Below are 20,131 nucleotides of genomic sequence, written 5' to 3'. Positions count from 1 at the left end.
CATCTCCTTTCACATGCCTGGTTTTATTAAGTGGGCCACCCATCCTAGCTGATATTTTATAATACACATGTAAGACTTGAAAAGAGACTTAGCAGTGAATCATGGAGTACTTCCCTTTAATGGTCTAACAACACAGTAGGACTGACACAGTTTCTGAGAGATCAATGAACATTTTAGCCAGAAGCTTACTTGTGTCTAATGCAGGAGCAGTAACTTTGCTCAATTCTATCAGTGCTGTCTGTACAGAATGCCCTGCCCTAAAACTCATCTACCACTGGGATACAATCCAGTGTTTATTTCCATTAATTTAGCCATTGTTGGTAACAATAAAAAATCAGGATACAGTTGCAAACTAATGATTTATGGGTAGAATAAAACACAGGATGACCTTGGCTGCCTTCCATCCACCAAGAAAATGACTGATAGTTAGAAATAAATTAAAATTATTGCGAGAGGATAGCATACGTTATTTCTCCGATAGGTAATTTTACCAGCTAAATAGCCCTGCCATTAAACTGGCAGCTGTTGTACAAATTATATTCCAAGATAAAAAAAGAAATTCCAGCTCCTATAGTTGTTGCAGTGTTAAGAATGCTGAAAACCCCAGCTCTGGTTTCAGCATTCTTCAGGAACTGACAGAAAAGGAGCTCTGGTGTGATAAGGCTGAGCACATACTCCTGGGCTGGGCTGTGTTCAGCTGAACGACTCTTCTGAAAGCTAAGCAGAAAAGATCAGGTAAGCATATCTATTATCACAAATGGAAATTCCTTTACAGGTGATTCCAGGGGAAAAAAAGCAATCTTCACTGACTGGAATTTGTAGCTAATGAAACTTTAGAACTTTGTTTTGCAATTTAAGTTATTCTGATAAAACAAAACCATCAGCAATACACTCTGCATATTCTTGACAGTGACTGCAGTGAGACTTCTCTTCCTTTTACCCTTACCCATTTTTAGAAATTCCTCATGCTCCATTCCTGTTTAAGAATCTCTTTTTTTGGCCAATGGAGAATAAATAAAAAACAAACTATACAAACAATTGCAGTGAGGTACTACAGAGAACAAAGTGGTGGCCTGTGCAAGTATAATTTAGAAATATATTCTGTTCTTCATATGTACAGCTAGCCAAAAAGCAACATGTGGAAAGAGTTTCCATGTTTCCAAAAGTACATCTCCAATGTCAGTCAGGAATGGAAATGTACTTTACAGTTGTGATACCCCATCACTGGTCAAAAAAAAACCCCACAACTGACAAAAGAAAGAGACTTCAAAAAGATGAAGGGAGGTTTTATCTTTGCTGCTTTTAATTTTTAAAGCAGAAATCCTGGTTTTGTCTGCCTAGCATTAAGCACCAGCTTTAAATCAGCATGGGACTTCTCAGAGAACCAGCCACCAATTATTTTTGTTTTAAATCCCAAGCAAAACAGGCTATTTTTCCCAATTCCTCTCATGAAATAATGAACACTTTGCTTGAGACTTTCAAGATCATTTCATCTGCAGAATATGCCAGACCCTGAGAATTCTAACCCCAATTGCTTGAGCAGCAGCAAAGCAGTAAGAAACCAGACACAGGATCTCAGGAAAGGAAGCACTGGGAAACCTTTCCACCAGGAATGTTCTCAGTCCCATCTCTAACTACTGAATAAATGCAAATCACCAGCGTGGTCACCAAGGGGCAGCACGGGGTGAATCAGTGCCTGTCCCCCTGCTGGGCTGCAGGGAACCACGGTGACCTGTCTGTTGTGCCCATGCCCTGGCACAGCTGGCACCACACGGACAGGGCAGCCTGGAGCCCTCCTGGCTGCTGCTCTGCTCTGGGCACAGCCAGACTACTGCAGGCAAACCTTCCCACAGAAACAGACAAGCCCACGGAAACACCGTGAACCAGCAATCCTTTAGAAAGCTCAGGAAAGATGGTCAAACAAAAAAGCAAAAACCTGGCAGAATTTTAGACATTAAATACCATTAGGAGCCATTTTTTCCCATCAGATGCTGTACACAACGTTAATGTGAATATTATAATGCTGACAACTTTTTCTTGAATGAATTATGAAGCCAATAATTTACAAATAAAGGATGCAGTACTCCTGTCAATGTCTTATGTTACTAACTGCGGCAAATTAGTACATTTACCTGATATTATGCAGCTAAGACAGTTGTTTGGCAGCAAGTCAGGCCAGTAAGAGGGCTTTAGCATGCTGTCATCTTTCTATAGACCGTGTTTTTCCATAGCAGATGACACTTGAAAGCTGCAAGAGAACCTGCTCTGTTTTCTCAGACTTACTCCTCTCCCAGTGCAGTATTTCTTTGTTTGATGTACAGGTTGTAACCATCAGAGCTTGGATTTAGGGCGACTCTGGTCAGACATTCAGGAGTACCTGGCACAGAATGAAGAGCAGCAAGAGCTGCTTCTGAACCCCACCTGGGAAAACGAGCCCACCATTACTCGGACTATGAAACAGTAACAGCAAAAATTGTTTAGAGATTGAGAGTATTATCTGGCTGTATAGCAAAGTTCCTAAAAACAAATGTTTTACTATTTATGATTGTCAAGAACTTTAATATGGTCTGACAGACAAAATACTGCACTGGGACTCAAGAAATCACTGATTTGCTTAATGGGTTTGGTGAAGGGATAACCTCTCCCTTGTAAAATGGAGTGTATACCATTTACCTGGCAATTTCACAACCTTGACAGAACCCAAATCACTGAGTAGCATTGTGCAAAGGTGTTATGAAGAGGACTGCAGTTTTGCCACCAAAGACAATATAGTCGGCACTTACTAATTTTTGGTAGAAGCCAAGCCTTATGTTTAGGACTTTGTTATGGTTAATATGAGTGACTCAAAACCAGCCATTATGAAATGACACAGTGTCTACAGCACTTCCTAAAGCATCACACAGACAAAGCAACTTACCACCACCAGCAGCTCATCGCAGAATCCTAGGCTGACATCCAGGAGATCTGGACCTAAACCTAAAAATCTGATTGGGGACCTAAATATTGATGGTTTTGTATTTCAAAATGCCTGCCACAAGCCAGGAGTGGTAGTTAAAGCTAGAAATCTCCAGGACTTATTTGGACTATATCTCATAGCTCCCATTCCACTGAAACAAGAAGTAAATCACCTGGGGATCATCCTGTTGTGGTCTGATGGTCACCTCAACACTCACTTATCCTGAGCCCCAACATCCATCCCTGCTTTCTACTTTAAAGCAAGTTAGTCAAGAACTCATTTGCATAAGACAAATGGCAAAATCTCCTGGCTCATTGCCCCAAAATGGTTTTACACCTTTTTCATGTTAAATATATTCACTTCAGATATTTCAAACTTCACCTTCCCTTACCTCTAGACTGAATCACTGAACATTTGGGGGCCTGGGAAGAGTCTTAAATCTTGACTTGCTTCCAGGAACTAGAAGCTTCTACTACAACATTTTGAACTTGCCAGGAGTCTCTGACTGACCTACAGGGAAGCTGCCTCTTGCATTTAAAGCAGGGAATTAATTTTTTTTAACTGCACATCCTTTTCCTAGGAATACTAGCTGCAGTCTCCAACAATGGGTTTTGTATGTTAATACTACATCAAGCTAGCTGTACTCATTTAATAAATTACATAGTGGAACCATTTATTTTCTGTTGCTCACATTTGTTTTCCTCACCTCCAAGAACACAAACCCAACAGCAGAGGCAGCTGATTGCTGTTTGACAAATACCATGCTGACAATATCCTGGCTGCAGCTAATGCTTCCTTAGCACTGAGACCTGGCACCCCACAGCACAAGTCCCAGTGGTACTTCTCAAAGCTCAGCCTGCAGCAAGTACATGAACTGTTTGACTTGCCTTGACAAGATAGATGTAAATAAAGACATAACTGAACTTTACCCCTTGTTCTTGGCAGATCTGGGTTAGTCTTTCCAGCTGCTCATCTTGAATAACTTTTGCCTTCTCATATTGCTGAATCATCATCTCCATCTCCACTTTCACTGGAAGGACATATGCTGGAAAACACAAATAACACTTAAAGCAACCCAGCTGTGATTTGGTTTTTTATCAGGAAGAAAACCTTTACAGGCCAAAGAACATCATCCCTTTCCCTTGCATCTAGAGAACTAGAGTATTTCCAATAGAAGCAGCACTAGAGTACATTCTTCAGGGAAGGACTTCTGTGCAGGGTCTAGATACTGTTTGGTCAGACCTCTGTCTGCCTGGCTGAACTGAAATGCATGCTGCCTGCTCTTCCCAGATCCCATGCTAGTAGAGCTCTTCCCCAGTGTTTACCACGGATTTCCTGAATGACTGGGCAGGAGGATTTTCTCTTTAGTCAGCCCCATTCCCTCTAAACCTCAACAGCACAGCTCCCTGAGGAAAAGAACTATTCCAGAACCATTTAATTCCTAGACTTTGTAGTAAGAAATCAGTCCTTAATGGACACAGCAGACTAAGAAAGATATTTTGAAGAAACAAAAAGGACATTTATCTTCTATGGCTTTTCAAGCTACAGCCCAGCTTTCAATACATTTTCTGAATGGCTCTAGAACTTTTCCTCCTGTCTTAACTATGGCAAACTCACATTGATCAGAAAAGCTGGTCAGTCAACACATACTGCAATTAATGTTTTCTGAAGCTACACAAAATCCTGAAATTTTCTTTTATGCTTCAATCAGAGGGCTATGACATCTCCTGAACTCTGAATGCAAAGCTTCTTGGGCATTTAAACCCAAAATAACAACTCTGATTTTTCACACATGAGCAAAATGGTCATTCATTTACTTCTTTTCCCTAAGCTGCCTGAAGCTGCTGAGCACACAGTAACCTACACTAAAGTCCTTGCTTCCAGGCCCAGCTCTCTGCAACCTTGACTTGCTGAGGCCTTTTCATCTCCCCTGGTACATCCCCACAGAGGTCTGTGCAAAACACCACAAATATGCACTTCATTTCATTTCCAGGATTTACGGCACTGCAGAGAGCACCTCCTGCTGGGAATCCCCAGGGCAAGAAAATCATCCTGGAATCTGACACAAAACTCATTTACTGACAAAAACGTAGGAAAGAAAGTCCCAAGACAGAGCTCGCTGTATGGTTATGGGGAGGGTGCAGCAAATATCAGCAAAGCAGAGAATCAATTATTTTGCAGAATCAGGAATGACTGATGGCAAGAGACATAAAACAAGTCAGGACATTTACTTTACAGAACAGGGGATGGGAAGGTGCCTAACAGCAAAACAAACCAATAAATTAGAAAGGTTCCTAGAGAGCAGGAGATACAGCCATGATCTCCAGACCTACTCTCCATGGGAGTCATAACTCTCTTCTGTTCAGTGCTAGCAAAATGTAAGAGAAAGGACAATGACAGGAACAGTGGTAGTAAGTAATCTTCCTGTATTTTTAAAACCTCTTCTTCCCAGCCTGCCAGGTGATGCTTGGAGTCACAAGCTGAGTTCCCACTTACCATCAATGATCCTCTTCACTCTCCATACCCGCAGAGTGATGATAAGGCTGATGGCATCCCACGGGCTGCCGGGGCCGTTAGCCACTGTTGAGGCCACCATTGGTGCCAAGGACAAGATTATGATGGCACCATCAAACACCTAGAGAGAAATCAGTTTTTTCAAACCTTTCCTTAAAATCATATCCTTGCTGTTCCTCTTTGAAGTCTTGAAGGACTCCCTGTTTGTCCAAAAGAAATGCAATTATGTACCTACTTGAAAGGGATATGAGAGGTGGCCAAGCCACAGAAAGGCTGCATCCTTTTTAGGTAGCACAACAGAATTCCTCAGTGCTTTTTATGAGGTGAGGAGAGATAAACTGTGGTGGAAGGGAAGGGGGAGAGAAAGGTATTTGGAAATACTGGCCAAAATCCCCAAGGAGAATTGATAGTCTAAATGTTATTACAGCCAGAGAGTTTTATCATCACTGGTATTTATTACCTGTTACTTGGCACAATGTCATCTAAAAAAAAAAAAATGCAGTCCCTGTCCGTAGATCTTACTGTCTAAATGAAGAGATCAAGAAGACAAGCAGAAAAAGATGGAGCCAAGAGACTTGATGGCTTCTGGCCATGTCCTGGCTACACCACACGTGTGGGGATGGCTGTGCACCTAGACACAAACTGCCTGCTCTCACTTTTATGGGGCAGCGTGGCCTGCAAGGAGTTTGACAACTGGGACTGTTCTGAATGATTTATGTGACACTGCCTGCACTGGGATTAGATCAGAAAAAGCAATTGTGCAAAGCATGAGACAGAAATGAGCTAGTCAATGTGCTTCAGAGCAAAGTGGCAGCAGTGTCTGTCCCACACTGGCCCACACGCTCTCATTCCTGCTGAAACCCTCCCCTGCTGCCAAGGCCCACTGATTCACTGTGTGCATAAGGAGGCAGGGCACAGATTTTTGTAAGAACTACTTATTCAGAACTGTGTATAACAATTCTGTGTATTGAAAAGAAATACTTCTTACTGCAGCCACTCAACGGGCAGTAAAAAATAACACTATTCCAAATTACCAAGATGAATTATCAGAAACGGCTGCATTTAGCCTTAATAACAAGAAACCCTGAATCAACTATTTAAGTTTAATTTCATTTTTTTAGCAAAACAAGTTATAATGTTTACAACTTCATTACAAAAATATGCACGTCTCTAGATTGATTATGCTCCAAGAACACCCAGATTGTATTCTGGTTCTTCCTGCACAGTAGTGGTTTATGAGGCAGTATCAAGAAAGAGCTTTTAATTTTCCTGATCTCCAGATTTCTGCTCAGATTGGGATTATATATTATTTATCACACACTAATTTCTTTTTCTTTCTCTACAAGAGTATATACATTCTGTGTAATTTTTAATTTGAGGTACTAATTGCAGTGTTTACCAAAACAATTTCACAATAAAAATGGGGGTTTTGCCAGACTAGTATTTACGACCAGGACACTGCATGCAATTTTCAACTAACTCAACTAATTTCAACTCAATTATGGCAATGGGGACATAAAACTCAGGTGACAATTTTTACATCTCAGAACAGCAGTATTGTCAGTTAGACCAGCACAGCTCTCACAACAAAAGTCACACAAAGAGCAAGAAGGCCAAAATCCCTCCCTCCATAAAACATTTTCAAATATTGCAAACTTCTGAAAAAGGGACTGCATCACTCAGCTATGGATAATGCACATAATGAGAAGAATGTGTGTATTTATCTGCCTTAAAAGATATTGAATTGCACCAGGTTAATAACAAAGCCATTTAAAGCAGTTCTTCATGGTTTTACTGGAGCTGCCTGGAAAACAGTACCAGAAGAGAGAGCTTACCTCTATTTTGTTTTCAATGTAATCCCATATGCCAAGGACCACAATCCTCAAAATAGTCTAGAAAAAAACAGATTAGGGGGGAAAATTATTATGAATGTTATTGCAGTCTTAGATAAACATTTAGCCCTTTACCTATTGAAGGAATAATTTTTTGTCTTATTTAAGTACTATACATTTCTTCAAAATAATAATCAGGTTCTAGAAATGGCTAAACTGCTATATTAAAAAAGCAGATATTGCTTCCCAAGCAGTATATTGACTTAGTAAAACCTCCACAAACAAGTTCCAAGTTCAAATGCTCATCAGTCTTTCCATCTTCCTAAAATTTTGCTTTCAGATTTGTGTGATTTAGATTACCAACCCTCCCCAGTCTCCTGACCCAAGCCTATATAAGATCCACCATGGGGCTCCCTCAGTCAGAAAGGGGGAAAATTCTCTTTTCTGGCCATCTTTGATATGCCAGTGCTTACTGATTTTCTAAGAGAAGAGGCCCTATCCTGTCCTGATGCCTAAAGGTACTGACATTTCACCAGCCTGAAGAGCAGATGCTCTTCACTGGAATTTAAGGCAGTTGCCTTATTACAGGATCCCAGAAAGTCATGGGATAAGGGAGAAAAATATCTCTGTGATCCTTCTCTATGAAGCAAAACAGCAATAAGTAGCCTCAACAGCTAAAAAAGAGGAATAAAAAAAAAAAACCACAGAATGAACCAATGGTGAATTCCTATTAAAAATCCAATGGCACCTTTCCTAATTTTTAATTTGGCTTTCAGAAGACACAATAAAAGAAAAAATCCATCAGTCAATTTGCAATTGATATTGAACTCACATAAAAGCATAATTGGTAGGGATGTTTCCTGCCAATAGCAACAAGGTCAGACTTTGACAGACATGAGGAGTCTACCTGCAGTTGGGAGCCCTACAAGGGCCACCAAAATGCTACTTTCTCCATTGAAGAGCAGCATAATGACTTAGTGCTCAGCAGGCCTACATGTGAGGGGGTGATTATGCCCAGAATTGTGCAGAAAAAAGTGACTCTGATGAATACATGTATCTCCTCTCCACTACAAATACAAACCTTAAATCCCAAGCAGCTCTGAAGTGATGCCAAACATACCTAATTACAGAACAATACTGAATTGTTCAGTAGGGTTTCTGTGCATGGTTTTGCCAACTCCTCCAGCTGCCTCAGCTGGCCTGGGATGATTGTGCTCCCTGCTCCTGGCACTGCAAACCTGGATAACAGCACTTACCCCTGCTCCACCCAGGGGACACTGCTGTGGAGCAGATGGTGCTTCCAGAGCCCAGCCCCACAGCACCAAGGAGGAGGAAAGTGAGCCAGCCAACTCCTCAGAAATGGGGTATGCAAAGGCACAGGCCAAGGCTAGCTGAGAAAGGGAGGCACGAGCCCCAAGACAAAATGCAGCATCCTCTTTCCTCTACAAAAAAATGATGATTCTCTACAGAAACAGCAAGATCCACCAATGCTGCCAGTCTGTACTCCTAAAAACACTGTACTTCCAAAGCACTTTACAAATGCAGCATGGGAGTAAGGCTCTCTCCATAGTAACCTAGAAATAAACCTCAAGGTTTATTTATTATGTGGAGGAAGAGATGCACAAGAGCAGGTGCTCAAGTCCCTTAATGACCCCAAAGTGGCCAGCATGATGTGATCTGACATAGGCACAAGGTGTAAGCACATGTGCTGCTGGCCAGCCAAGGCATTCCTGCAGCCACAGCTCAGCTCCTGAGCTGAATTCTGCCAGGAAAAGCATCTCCCTCACTCCCCACCAAGGAGCTGCACAAAAGGCTGCACAAAAGGCTGAAGTACAAGCTACCTGTGAGTCTGTCAGTTCAGCAGCATCAGTTGTCTGGGGTCTATACAGGTTCCACAGCAGGCAGCCATGGGGAAACACACGAGGACAAGCAGAGCCTTTTATGAAGCTCAGGCACCACCTTTCCTACAGCCACCCTGCTGGGAGCACAGCTCATGCTCTGCTATGCTTGGGCAGTACTTATGAAGTGCCAGGTCAATAAGCAACTAACACAGAAACTGAGGGTGAAAGTCCTCCTTCCTTTGGACAGGTGTGCACAAAGGTATTTTCACTGAAATGAGGCATATCTGCACAAAGAAAACAGGAACGCTGCCTCACAACCCTAAATATGATTTAACATTGGACTGGTGAGGGAATGTACAAAAGTATTTTCCTTCCTGCCCTTTTAATTCCTGACTGCAGCATTTAAATCAGACTGTGCTCTGGGTGTGAGCAGTTCCAAGGGCTGGAAGCTAACACAAATGTTTTCACTGCCACTCTGCTGCTGTGAATCAGCACAAGTCAGCAGTGACTGGAAGTCTACTTGGCAGACATTTAATGCAGGATTGGGTGTTGGTGTCCAGCACAACATGCCCAGATGATCAGCACCTTGGCTCTCAGCTCAAGGGACACTGCACCAAGGTGAGTGTAAGGGTGGGATAAGCCAGCTCCTCCCAGCCCAGCACCCTTCAGAACCAGCTGGGCACTACTGGGGGTAAGCTTAGAAAACATTTACTCTGCATGGAAGCTTTTCAAGCTGTGCACCAGCTCTGTCACTCTTAAAACACCCATCAGCACTGAAGTGCCAGGAGCTAGGAAAGGCAGTCTGCCCTTGGTGGCCCGAGAGAGCCCCAGCCTGGCCACCGAGGTGCCCCTGGGCCAGCCTGAGCCAGCACAGCTCCAACCAGCCCTGGCTGCCCCCACTCTGCCTCTGTGTGTCCCTGGCAGAGAGAACATCCACTGCTGCTGCCACAGCTCTCACCCACAAGAGGTGGAACCAAAGGAATTTGGACTGTACTGGGCACCTCCTTGATTGCTCAGTGTAATAAATGCTTTGACAACAAATGAAAACATTAGTATTTCTTATATATAACATTTTAGGTTTTTTTCCAAAGCAATCAAAAATATGTTTCATACAAATACATATATATTGCATTTGATTGCATACTCTCTCTGTAAAGAACTTTAAAAATGAGGACCTGTAGCAGAATCTGAAAAAACACAGAGACAGAAATTAATAATCCAGGAAACTTCCTACCTACTGTGCAAGGACCAAACTGAAAGATGCATATGAATTAGAAGAGAACTGCAACTGTAAAACACTCATCACAGACAAAACCAACGTTAGTCACAATTCTACCATTTTAAAGTACAAAAATCTCCAAGAAAAAGGGAAAAACTGGAGCAGCATCGCTGTTTCCTACTGATGTGCAGGCATGTAGCAAATGCACACAAACAGTTTTGCATTACACTACTGGCATCCTGCATTTTTGAATACAGATTTGAAAAAAACATTACATATCTGTGTGAGCACTTTCCTGTTAAAGGAAAGTACTGCCAGATTGGTTTTTTCTACTTGAGAAAGAGAGCTTTAATGTTTTTTGACTAGAAACCTTTTAACTAGAAAGTCCTTAACACATATTTTTTAGTTATATCAGAAATACATTTTTCTTCTGCTAAAGCTAATTTATTACATAAAAGTCTGTCCAGTGCACTAATAAAAGGCAAATGACTGAACAGTTGTGTTAACTTCTTTAAGCTGAAGTAAACCCAGATAAAATTTTAAATCATTTTTCAGACAGAAACCCTATTTCAAAACTGACAAAGTCTCCTGGTGACACACAATTGTTTGCACAATATTGACTGTCAGCAGTGAAGTTCAGATGCTGCAGGTTCTCTCTCTTAATTTTATAGGGAAACTTGGCCAAGTCCTTTGCTGAGCCAGCTGTATGAATGCCCACAATCTGCATTTGTTAGCTAACTGCACAGTACTTTAAGTAATTTTAAATACTTTTCTGCTTGCACATTTAATATAAAATTTACTATTCAGGGAGTCACTGCGTCCAATCCCTCTGTAGTGTGAAATCAGCAGGAGGCAGCAGAGGAGGGGACCTTGGCCCAGCAGCACAAGGCAAAGGAGAGAGGAGAGCAGCTTTGCATTTCATGATGGGGCACAGCTTGGGCAGGAGATAGACAGGATGGAGGCAGTTGGAAGGGGATTTCCTTCCTTCCTCCCTCCCTCCCTCCATCACACAGGCTCCAGAAACTCTGTAAATTAAGCTTTTGCCTTTTCCACATATCTCATAAGACCAAATATTTATTGAAAGCTTTCCCAGAACACCTTGTACCCAATCTGTAACTTATAACCCCTCTCATCTGGGTCACTCCCAGAGGCCTTAGCTCATCCAGTCCTTAAAAGAATCCTCTTTTGCCATCTCCTGGTGTGCCTGTACTGAGCTACTGCACGAGCTGTCCTAGCACACGCCGTGCCCAGGCCAGCAGAGCCCAGAGGAACGTGCTGGCATGTTGAAACGAACACATCCTTCTGTTTCCAGGGCACAGGCACCCTCCTCACACAGATTCTTTCTTTTCAACCAAAGCTCTGAAACTACAGACCCCACGTCACCATTATCCAGTACAACCCAACCCCACGTCCTGCACTCTGGAACTGCTGGGCTCCATCAGCTCGTGGTGCCTCAGAAACCATTCCCTGCCAAAGCCTGGTGCCATGAACAGACACAAACACTAACACCACCAGGACATCACATACCCAAATGCACCTTTGCACAACCTCTGCACTTCTCTTTCTTCTTGTGTTCTCCCAATACTCCCACAATCTTAATTCTTAGCATACGGGGAAATCCAGTGACTTTTCAACTGACAATTCTATAGAGATTTGAAAGGGCTTTTCAGGCACGGGAATGGCTCACCAGAGACTCCACCACACATGCAGAGTGGCCAGGGAACTGGGCTCAGGCAGCCCTGTATCACAAGCTCCCTCTGGGCATGGTCACACAAGCACTAATACTTCTCTCTGAAACCTGTGGTGTAGGAGGTGCAGCACTGTCAGTATCAAGAGATGAAAGCACAGATGAAGCACTGATAGAGCACACTGTAAGTCAGGGATACTACTGGAAATTAAATGGGCAGACTGGTATTTCAGGCAGATGTCCAGCAAGATTCCCAGAACTTTACAGGACCACTTTCCATGGTAACTACTTCTTTGTGAAGCCACAAAATTGCTTAGTAAAGAAATTTCCCAGTATATTAAATTTTATTTTATACACACTAGCAAAGAAAGAAGCCTAAATTCACCTTTATAAATCACATTAATATGTCAAACCTGTATCTTTGTTCCTAGACTCCATTACTCACTCCATTTAGAATACAAAACATACAGCAATGAAGTGCATTTATACACCATAAGAAAAGTTGTATGCACAGGGAATAAAAGTAAGCACACAAAAGAGAAACCACAGTTTACAGAAGACTAATAGGAGATGATTATCTTTCCTCTCAGCTCTTTGAAGCTCACAAATAATATAACAAAAGTAACATAGCTGAGTTTCTCTAAGATAAATTATGAATTTAAGGGAAAGACATTTTTACTTAGTTTTGCCATTTAGGATGTTTTTCTTTTTTAACAGAACTTTAACAGCAGAGTTTCCCTTTGGAGGTTTTATTCCTTTCAAGGGTTGCTATTGACAAGGAGAAAAGTGGCAAGCTACTATGAACACTTCCTTTAAACATACAGGATGAGGAAAGCCTTGGAGTATTTCCTCCTCTGAGCCATAGCAATGAAACAGATTGTTTATCAGCTGGGAGCCCAGACTTACTCTACTAAATTTGAGAGCTCATTTCTTGGACACAGATGGTAGAAAAAAGCTGTGATTTGGTGCTTGCCTGACTGAGTACACAAGCCTTGGTTCCTCCCAGGGAAACCCTCACATGCTTTCCTTCAGCAGAATGCCTGGGTGCTGGGCTGGCTGCAGCACACGGAGCAGTGCAAGCAACTAATATCCATGAACATTCTTGCACATCAGTCCTAGTGGAAAATCAGAGCTGAGCAACAGCCGCAGAACCACGTAATTGTGGCAGTGGGATAGAACTGTTAAGAGCAGACTTCAATCCACTTACCAAAACTCTGCCACGTTCCCCATCTCCTTTTCTCAGCCAACTAATACCAAGGCTGAGTTTGCCCTCCTGAGAGGGTACAACCTGGCCTCGCCTTGCTGCTGGTACTGGGATTTCTCCCCAGTGCCTCTCTCTTCTCTGCTATTCTGTCTTCATGTCTGGGTAACATTTGGTGCACAGACAAATCATCGTGATGTATGTCAACAGAGACAAACCACTAGTAAATCCTGGTCAAATACATGGAAAAAAGCAAAAAAAGCTGATGTGCACTTCACTTGAATATGGATATTTTAATGCTGGAAAGTCGCAGACAGTGACAGGTATAAAATGAACAAAGTGCCTTTAAGGCTTGCGGTTGTTAAGACAAGCCTAGGGAAAGCAGGAAGATGCTGTGAGAGCAGCTACCCAGCTCTGCTGGCAGCTGTTCTGGTGGCATTTGCCAGCTGCTGGCATGGTTAGCCCCCTCATTTTAACCAAGCAGAAAGCCAGTGGCTGTTTAGCTTCAACTGCACTGCAATCACTTGCAATGCTTTGAGAGCACCTCCTTTAATCAGTTGTATTCTTCCAAAACATTCAGATTTTGTGCTGAAAGTTTTATGGGTCTTAACAAGTATTTTACAACATTGCTCTTTAAGCTAAGGCCTTCCTGAAGAATTGTGTACCCATATTTACAACTAATGGGGACCAAATTACAGAATAAACACTAAACATCCAAACTTAGAACAGGGTACTTGCTATGGAAACCACCTTTTTTGAACACCAGAAACCTTGAATCCTTGCTTTGAGTAGAAAAACGATGACTGAAGGACTCATCAATCCTCAGAAGTTGCCCGTTATACTCAGGTAAACTAATTAAAGCTGATGTCTGGATTATCATCCTGGCATGAACAACCACAGACTGCAGAATCTCACTGTAACATGTGACCTCAACAAACAATCCCAAAGACAGCTGACTCATGGTATGGGAATCAGAGGAAAAGAAATGCCCTGAAGGGACCAAAGGAGTAAATAAAATTAAGTATGGGGAAAAAAAAAGTATGTATGGAGAAAAAAAAATTCATTTGCAATTTTTGCAGTATTTTGGAACCTCTTGGGAAAAAAAAATTGGATGACAGAAAATTATACTCTCTGTTTTCTCTGTTTTTGCTCTCGTAAGACACAATTCAATATGAACTCAACCTAACTCCAGCAGGAAAGGTACACCTGAACTCCTTCCCAGACTGGTGGTCTCTGAAGCACATCCAGCTGCTCTGTGGAGCCACCTCTATCTCTGAGCTGCCAAATGAATCCATATCCAAAAATCTACCCTGGTGTATGCACCTCACATGGCTGTCTTGTGGCCTCATTTTTCTTTGATCTAAATTCAAACCATAATCAAATAGCTGAAGGAAGCTACTTCAGAAGACAGAAGTAGATAATGAAGTGAGTGATAAGTTTATAATAAATGAGAACAGCACGTAGACAAAGTAATTCCAAATATCTAATAAAGAGAGAAAAGCCAATGCAGATCCAAAATGAGGATGGTGAGTCAGGGAAACTGTTTTGGATCTGTGAAACACTTCTGTTACTCTTTTCCTGAAAAAAACTTCTGAACCACTTCAACCACTTTGGAGGGTACCCTGTCCCAGCAGAACTGAAACAATCCATTTCTTCCTTGAGCCAGATGAGCCCTGGCCTCGAGGATGTGTCTGCAGTGCCACAAACAGCCCAGCAGCAGCTGTGCACTCAGGGAGGGACACATGAGCAAGACATTGCCCCAGGTGTGAGCAGAGTGCTGGGGGTGCAGGGGAATGAAAACAGAACTGCAGACTGCAGTCCAGCAGCAGGGAACTGAGCAGCACAGGAGAGGCTTTTGGTGAAACCAGCTCCAGAAAGTAAAGGGGTCAGGTGAACGGGGCTGTGCAGCCATGCTGCTAGCAGCAGTTACACGCTGATCCTATTGGGAAGCTCAGCATTACAGGGAGCTCCAGGGTGCTAATCCCCACTGAGGAAAGATTCTGGAGGGGAGAGGAAAGTATTTCTTTAAAGGGAACGGACAGCATCTAGCAAACCTGAGCCTTTGGGAATTAGGATGTGCAATTCACAAAGGAAAGACTACAAGTTCTTTTAATTGTTCAGAGATTATTTTCAGTCATCTTACACGTAGCCTAGAGCCCACCACCACTGTCAAAGGATGGGGCCAGTAATGGGACCTGCTTGTGTAAGTGCAGCAGAAGGCTGGGATGCAGAGCAGTGGGAGATCCCTGCCTGCCATCACACAACCCTTTCGGAAAGCACCCACGGACAACGCCAGCTAAAAAACCCTGCTGAGACACACAAAATGATCCATGTACGTGTATTTCATTAGGAGCACCATGGAAATCACCAATCATATATGATAAGTATGAATTCAATACAAGGGATTCAATAAATCATTTGCAGATATCATAGCTTTGTTTTTTGATTATTGTTTTTTTGTAACCTTCACCTTGTAACTATCTAAATTTCCGACAGAATGAAGTCATTAACAAACCTTTCTGGATTATATTTTCTCCTATGGAACCTGAAAAAATATTGTAAAGTATTTTAAGTCCAAGCTGTCTTTCAACTCAACAAACAGAAAACTTGTTATTGTGACAAGTAACATATTAAAACCTGAAAAACAGCACTAGAAGAATATTTCAGGAGCAGTCTTAATGTCTCAATACCAATGACTTCTTTCTGGAACAAAGCTGAAAGCTCAGAAAGGCCGATTATCCCAGTTTGGTCATTTGTTACATCATGACTAGAGCCTTTTCCAGTGCATGCATTCATACACATTTTGGCAAAGAAATTCACCATTTGTTTCATCCTCTGGCTAGGTCTACATGCAGCAACCTGGAATACATAAACTACCTTAATAAATTGTGAAAGGAGAGAACTCCATTCTCAAAACAGATCTTTTCGTACAAAACTTCCATGGATCTTTATTCTTGAAGAACATCTCTTCATCTGAATCCTATACTTTATACCCAGTGACACTGATAACAAATGGATCAAGCTATCCTGTCCACTGCCTGTAGATTCAGAGATAATTATTTCTTTCTGCAGCTTACCAATTATAATTTTTAAGGCAGTATCTTCCCTTCCATGTTTCCTCACCAATTCTAAGCAACTGACATACAGTACTAATCTAAATAACACTTTTTAGTTTGCTAAGTAGAAGCAGCAACAGTACACTTTTGCTTGGTTTTTTCCTTGAAATACACTGTGCTATGTTATTTGCACTCAAACTACTGTAAAACTCCTGCTAATTCCAGTGACAACATAAAAACACTTTGCAGTTCTGTATGTGGTGAAAGACTTTGGTTATACATACCTCTGAAAAGAAAACAGAGAGGATGACTAGGCTGATCCAGTGAATTACTCCTGCAAACTGGGAAGCACTTGAAACTGCAATTAACATAATAGAACGAAGGGTCATTATAGTAGCAGAGTGCAACTTAGGTTTAGCATAATTAGTACTGCCACAAGTTACATATGGTAAAAGCTTACTTTCTTAGATTTTGCAATGGAAGTACCAGAAAGAGGATGGGATGCAATGGACATGGAACTCCAGCCCTGCCAGCTGCTCACCTTCATTCACCATGTTAGCAGCTCTTCACTGGAGCTTTAACAGATCCTGCTGCTGGTAAGCAATGGCAGACACAGCTCAGGTCTTTGATGCTCTGCCACTGCTTCGTGTTCTCACCCCAACGTTGCTTTGGTATGAGATGTGTGACTAATTCCTGTGTACCTAAAAATCCAGATCTAGGACTCAGTAAGGAAACAGAATGCTCTACTATCCCCACATTATTCCTTGTGTTCAGTCTTTGACAATTCATCTCAGATGATCACTATTTATCTGGAACAGGTGCTTAAAAATTAATGCTCAAAATGGGCTTCAACATACATTTCATGCTGACAGAAAAATGCAGAAAGTTGACAGGGTCCACTAACTGAACTGCTAGCAAGTCCTACTCCCACACGCTCCCAAGTTTGGACTAAGAGAATGAAGAGTAAACATTCTCTCCTCCCTGCAGGGTATTTGTGAGTCTGCTATCTCCAGAGCAGACAGAGCGGAGCAGTCTGTGCAGTCCTGCAGTGTCAGGGAATGACTGTGTAAGGCAAGCAGTGGCTGTGTGCATAGAGGTGCAGGGCTGCGGCAGACTTAACGATTTCCCAAGAGCATACAGGGCACACACTAAATGAAGAATTTTATTTTGAAACCAGAATCGATCGATACGGGAAGGAGAGGAAAAGGATGTAGGAAGAACTCAGGATACAAATAAAACCGAATATGCCCTGCCACTGGAACTCCCCCTGCTGAAGCTCTTTTGGAGCTTGATGAGAGCAGTTGCTACACTGCAGCAGAGGAACTACTTAAAGGTGAACCAAATCGGCAAAACGCAGCATAATAAAGTTTGCTAAAGCACTATCTCTACTGGGCAGCCTGAAGAACGGGAATCCCTTGGGACGCCGCTTTTCCAACCGACACACGCGGCTCCGGCTGCCCCCTGGCGGCACACAGGGACACAGCAGCACGAACGCGGCACGAAAGCTCCTCCGCACAAAGCCCGAGCGAGCGCCGCAGCAGCTCGGAGTAGCGGCCCCTCTCTCAGCGCTTGCTGCTCCTGATTTCCTGGCAGACAGATGGACACTGCAGGGCTGTGTGTGCTGCTGCTGACCCCGCGGTGCTGAGGCTCCGCAGGGCTCAGCCCGGGAGCGCAGCTCCTCGGCCCCGCGCTGCTCAGGAAGGGCTGCTGCCTTCTCCCCGTGCTGACTGCACAACGAGGGCAGTACTAACATCATTTCCTGAGCCCCTTCTTCCCAAAACTGCTCAAGATGAGGAATGGATAGCACGGGCTGTATTTCTGAGGCATTGGAACCTGCCACAACATTGAATTTTTTTTCTTTTTTAATGAGTTGAAAGTTAATACTCATTTCTGCTTTTGCAGAACATCACAAGGTATTGTGATGTTATTTTGTTATCGCATGCGAGGAACTTTGAAGACAGACTTAAAAATCCCGATTACAGAACAGAGACCTAAAACAAAACATGTATTATATGTCCCTTGCTTTCTGGGGTTTCTAATTCTGGTATGAATACATTTTGTGCTAAAATACCCGAAAAGGTCTCTGACCTTTTCACGTGTGCGTCCTACAGTTTGTAAATGTGGTGTTGACCTATGAAACCAACAGCTTTGTGCGTGGGAGAAATGCATCATACAACTAAAGACTACACCGAAAGCAGGAGAGAAAAACTGTACTCTGAAATTGTCACAGCCAAAGAAAACACCAGGTTTCTTTTGCTGTCGTTTTTTTTTTTTTTTTCCGGTTGGTTGGTTTGGATTTCTTTTAATAAAGGGAGGCTTCCTAAGTAATTACAGTCTATAGCATGGATTAGCAGTTGTTATTATGGACAGAACTGGCAGTAATGTGCTGTGAGGCATCCTAATGCACTGCTTGGTTTTATAAAGAACCCTTTAGAACTGTAATTATATTTTTGAGAAACACAGTTATGGGCTAATGGCTTTTCAAAACTTCAGTGTAAATGACACACATCCCTTGCAAGGCACAACTGGAATACTTAGACCAGCCTCACTGAGACAGCCTTTATCTGCTTTAGAACAAGATAGAAGGTATTCAAACTTGTGAAGGCAAAAAGCCTCATGGCATGATTCATTAGTTAAAAAGTAAAGTAGTAACACAAGTGGAATGGTCCTGAGCAAATCCATCCTGGTGGCTGGGGCCACCTCTGAACAGTGAAGTCATCTGGCTCAACCAAACGCCTGCAGGTCATGCACAAGGTGTAAGCTGCAGAGCTTTCAGCAGTGTCATATGCACCAGACACACAGGGGACCAATGACTCCTAAAGTAAATCTTTCTTTAGAAGGTTCTTCAGAAAATAAGTGGTGAGAAAATGGCTGCTTCCAGAGAAGAGTAACCAAACTGTTAAAACTCAGAGAAATAAACAGTCTTTAAACCCTTTGACTCTACAGGAAGTGAAAATTCTCTACATAAACAGAAAGATGTGACACCTCAGTAAGTATTGTTGAAAGCTTCTTCCTTAAGGCCTTATACCCACAATTCACGTTCCTGACTTTTTTGAAAGTGGCAGACTTGTCCAAATCCTGGGCTTCCTCATCCAAAAATGGTGAGTGACCAGAGAGCAGAGAAAGTAACAGCTGTAAGGGAGTGGCCATGTGCTGAACAGTGTGTACAGTATGGACAGATGGGTGGAAATGGAGAGCAACAGCATGGAATGACACACAGTCATTCACATTCATCTCACAGAGTTTAAGAAATGGCTGTAATTATCAATGAAGTCCCTTAAAGTCATCTTAATACAACTGCAACACCTGAATCTTTATGCCACTATGATCAATTGGCAAATTGCAGCAGTAAAAGGACTTCCAACAGAATAAAAATTTGGTTTGCTCAGTTTAAAGCTGCCACAGGACACACGAGGTGCTCTTCTGTGCTATGTACTCTTGCATTTATGGGATTGCCTGAAACCCAGCTGCCATTTCAACACATCTGAGATTGCATGGAGATACTAGAGGCTGCTCCTCAACATTTAGCTTAGGGAAAAGTGTTAGTGGTGTCTGTGGTCATGTCAACTTTGTATCATAAAACAAAAAGAGAGAAAAAAGGAAAAAAAAAAAAGGGGTGCAATGGAGGAAAAGAAGAGTAGGGGAAAAAAGATGAATTAAGAAGCAAAACAGCAGCATTAGAATTTCCATTGTGGAACCTGTGTAGAGTGAATTCAGATAAAGCAAACTCCATTTAAGCCATGATTTGACTCACAGTGTGTTAGCAAAGTAGAATGAAAATCTGTCTCATTTCAGGGCATTACAAGATAGAAGGCTGTAATTTTG

General features: G+C 42.4%; 1 protein-coding gene across 8 annotated transcripts in view; it reads right to left on the bottom strand.

The window, feature by feature from the left end:
- The window catches only part of TMEM266 (transmembrane protein 266), an 84,919-nt gene that overhangs the window by 24,290 nt on the left and 40,498 nt on the right, over nucleotides 1–20,131 (bottom strand). For all 8 annotated transcript variants that reach the window (XM_053988207.1, XM_053988206.1, XM_053988208.1 and 5 more), the window contains 4 exons: nucleotides 16,591–16,664; nucleotides 7,306–7,362; nucleotides 5,453–5,591; nucleotides 3,886–4,001 (listed from right to left, as the gene is read on the bottom strand). In XM_053988207.1, the coding sequence (XP_053844182.1) occupies nucleotides 3,886–4,001; nucleotides 5,453–5,591; nucleotides 7,306–7,362; nucleotides 16,591–16,664 (386 nt within the window). The remainder of the gene's footprint in view (nucleotides 1–3,885; nucleotides 4,002–5,452; nucleotides 5,592–7,305; nucleotides 7,363–16,590; nucleotides 16,665–20,131) is intronic.

Source organism: Vidua macroura, chromosome 12, assembly GCF_024509145.1.
Source record: "Vidua macroura isolate BioBank_ID:100142 chromosome 12, ASM2450914v1, whole genome shotgun sequence".
Taxonomy (NCBI): Eukaryota; Metazoa; Chordata; class Aves; order Passeriformes; family Viduidae; genus Vidua; species Vidua macroura.
Note: the sequence above shows the minus strand (reverse complement) of the source record. Positions and strands in the feature narration are given on the sequence as shown.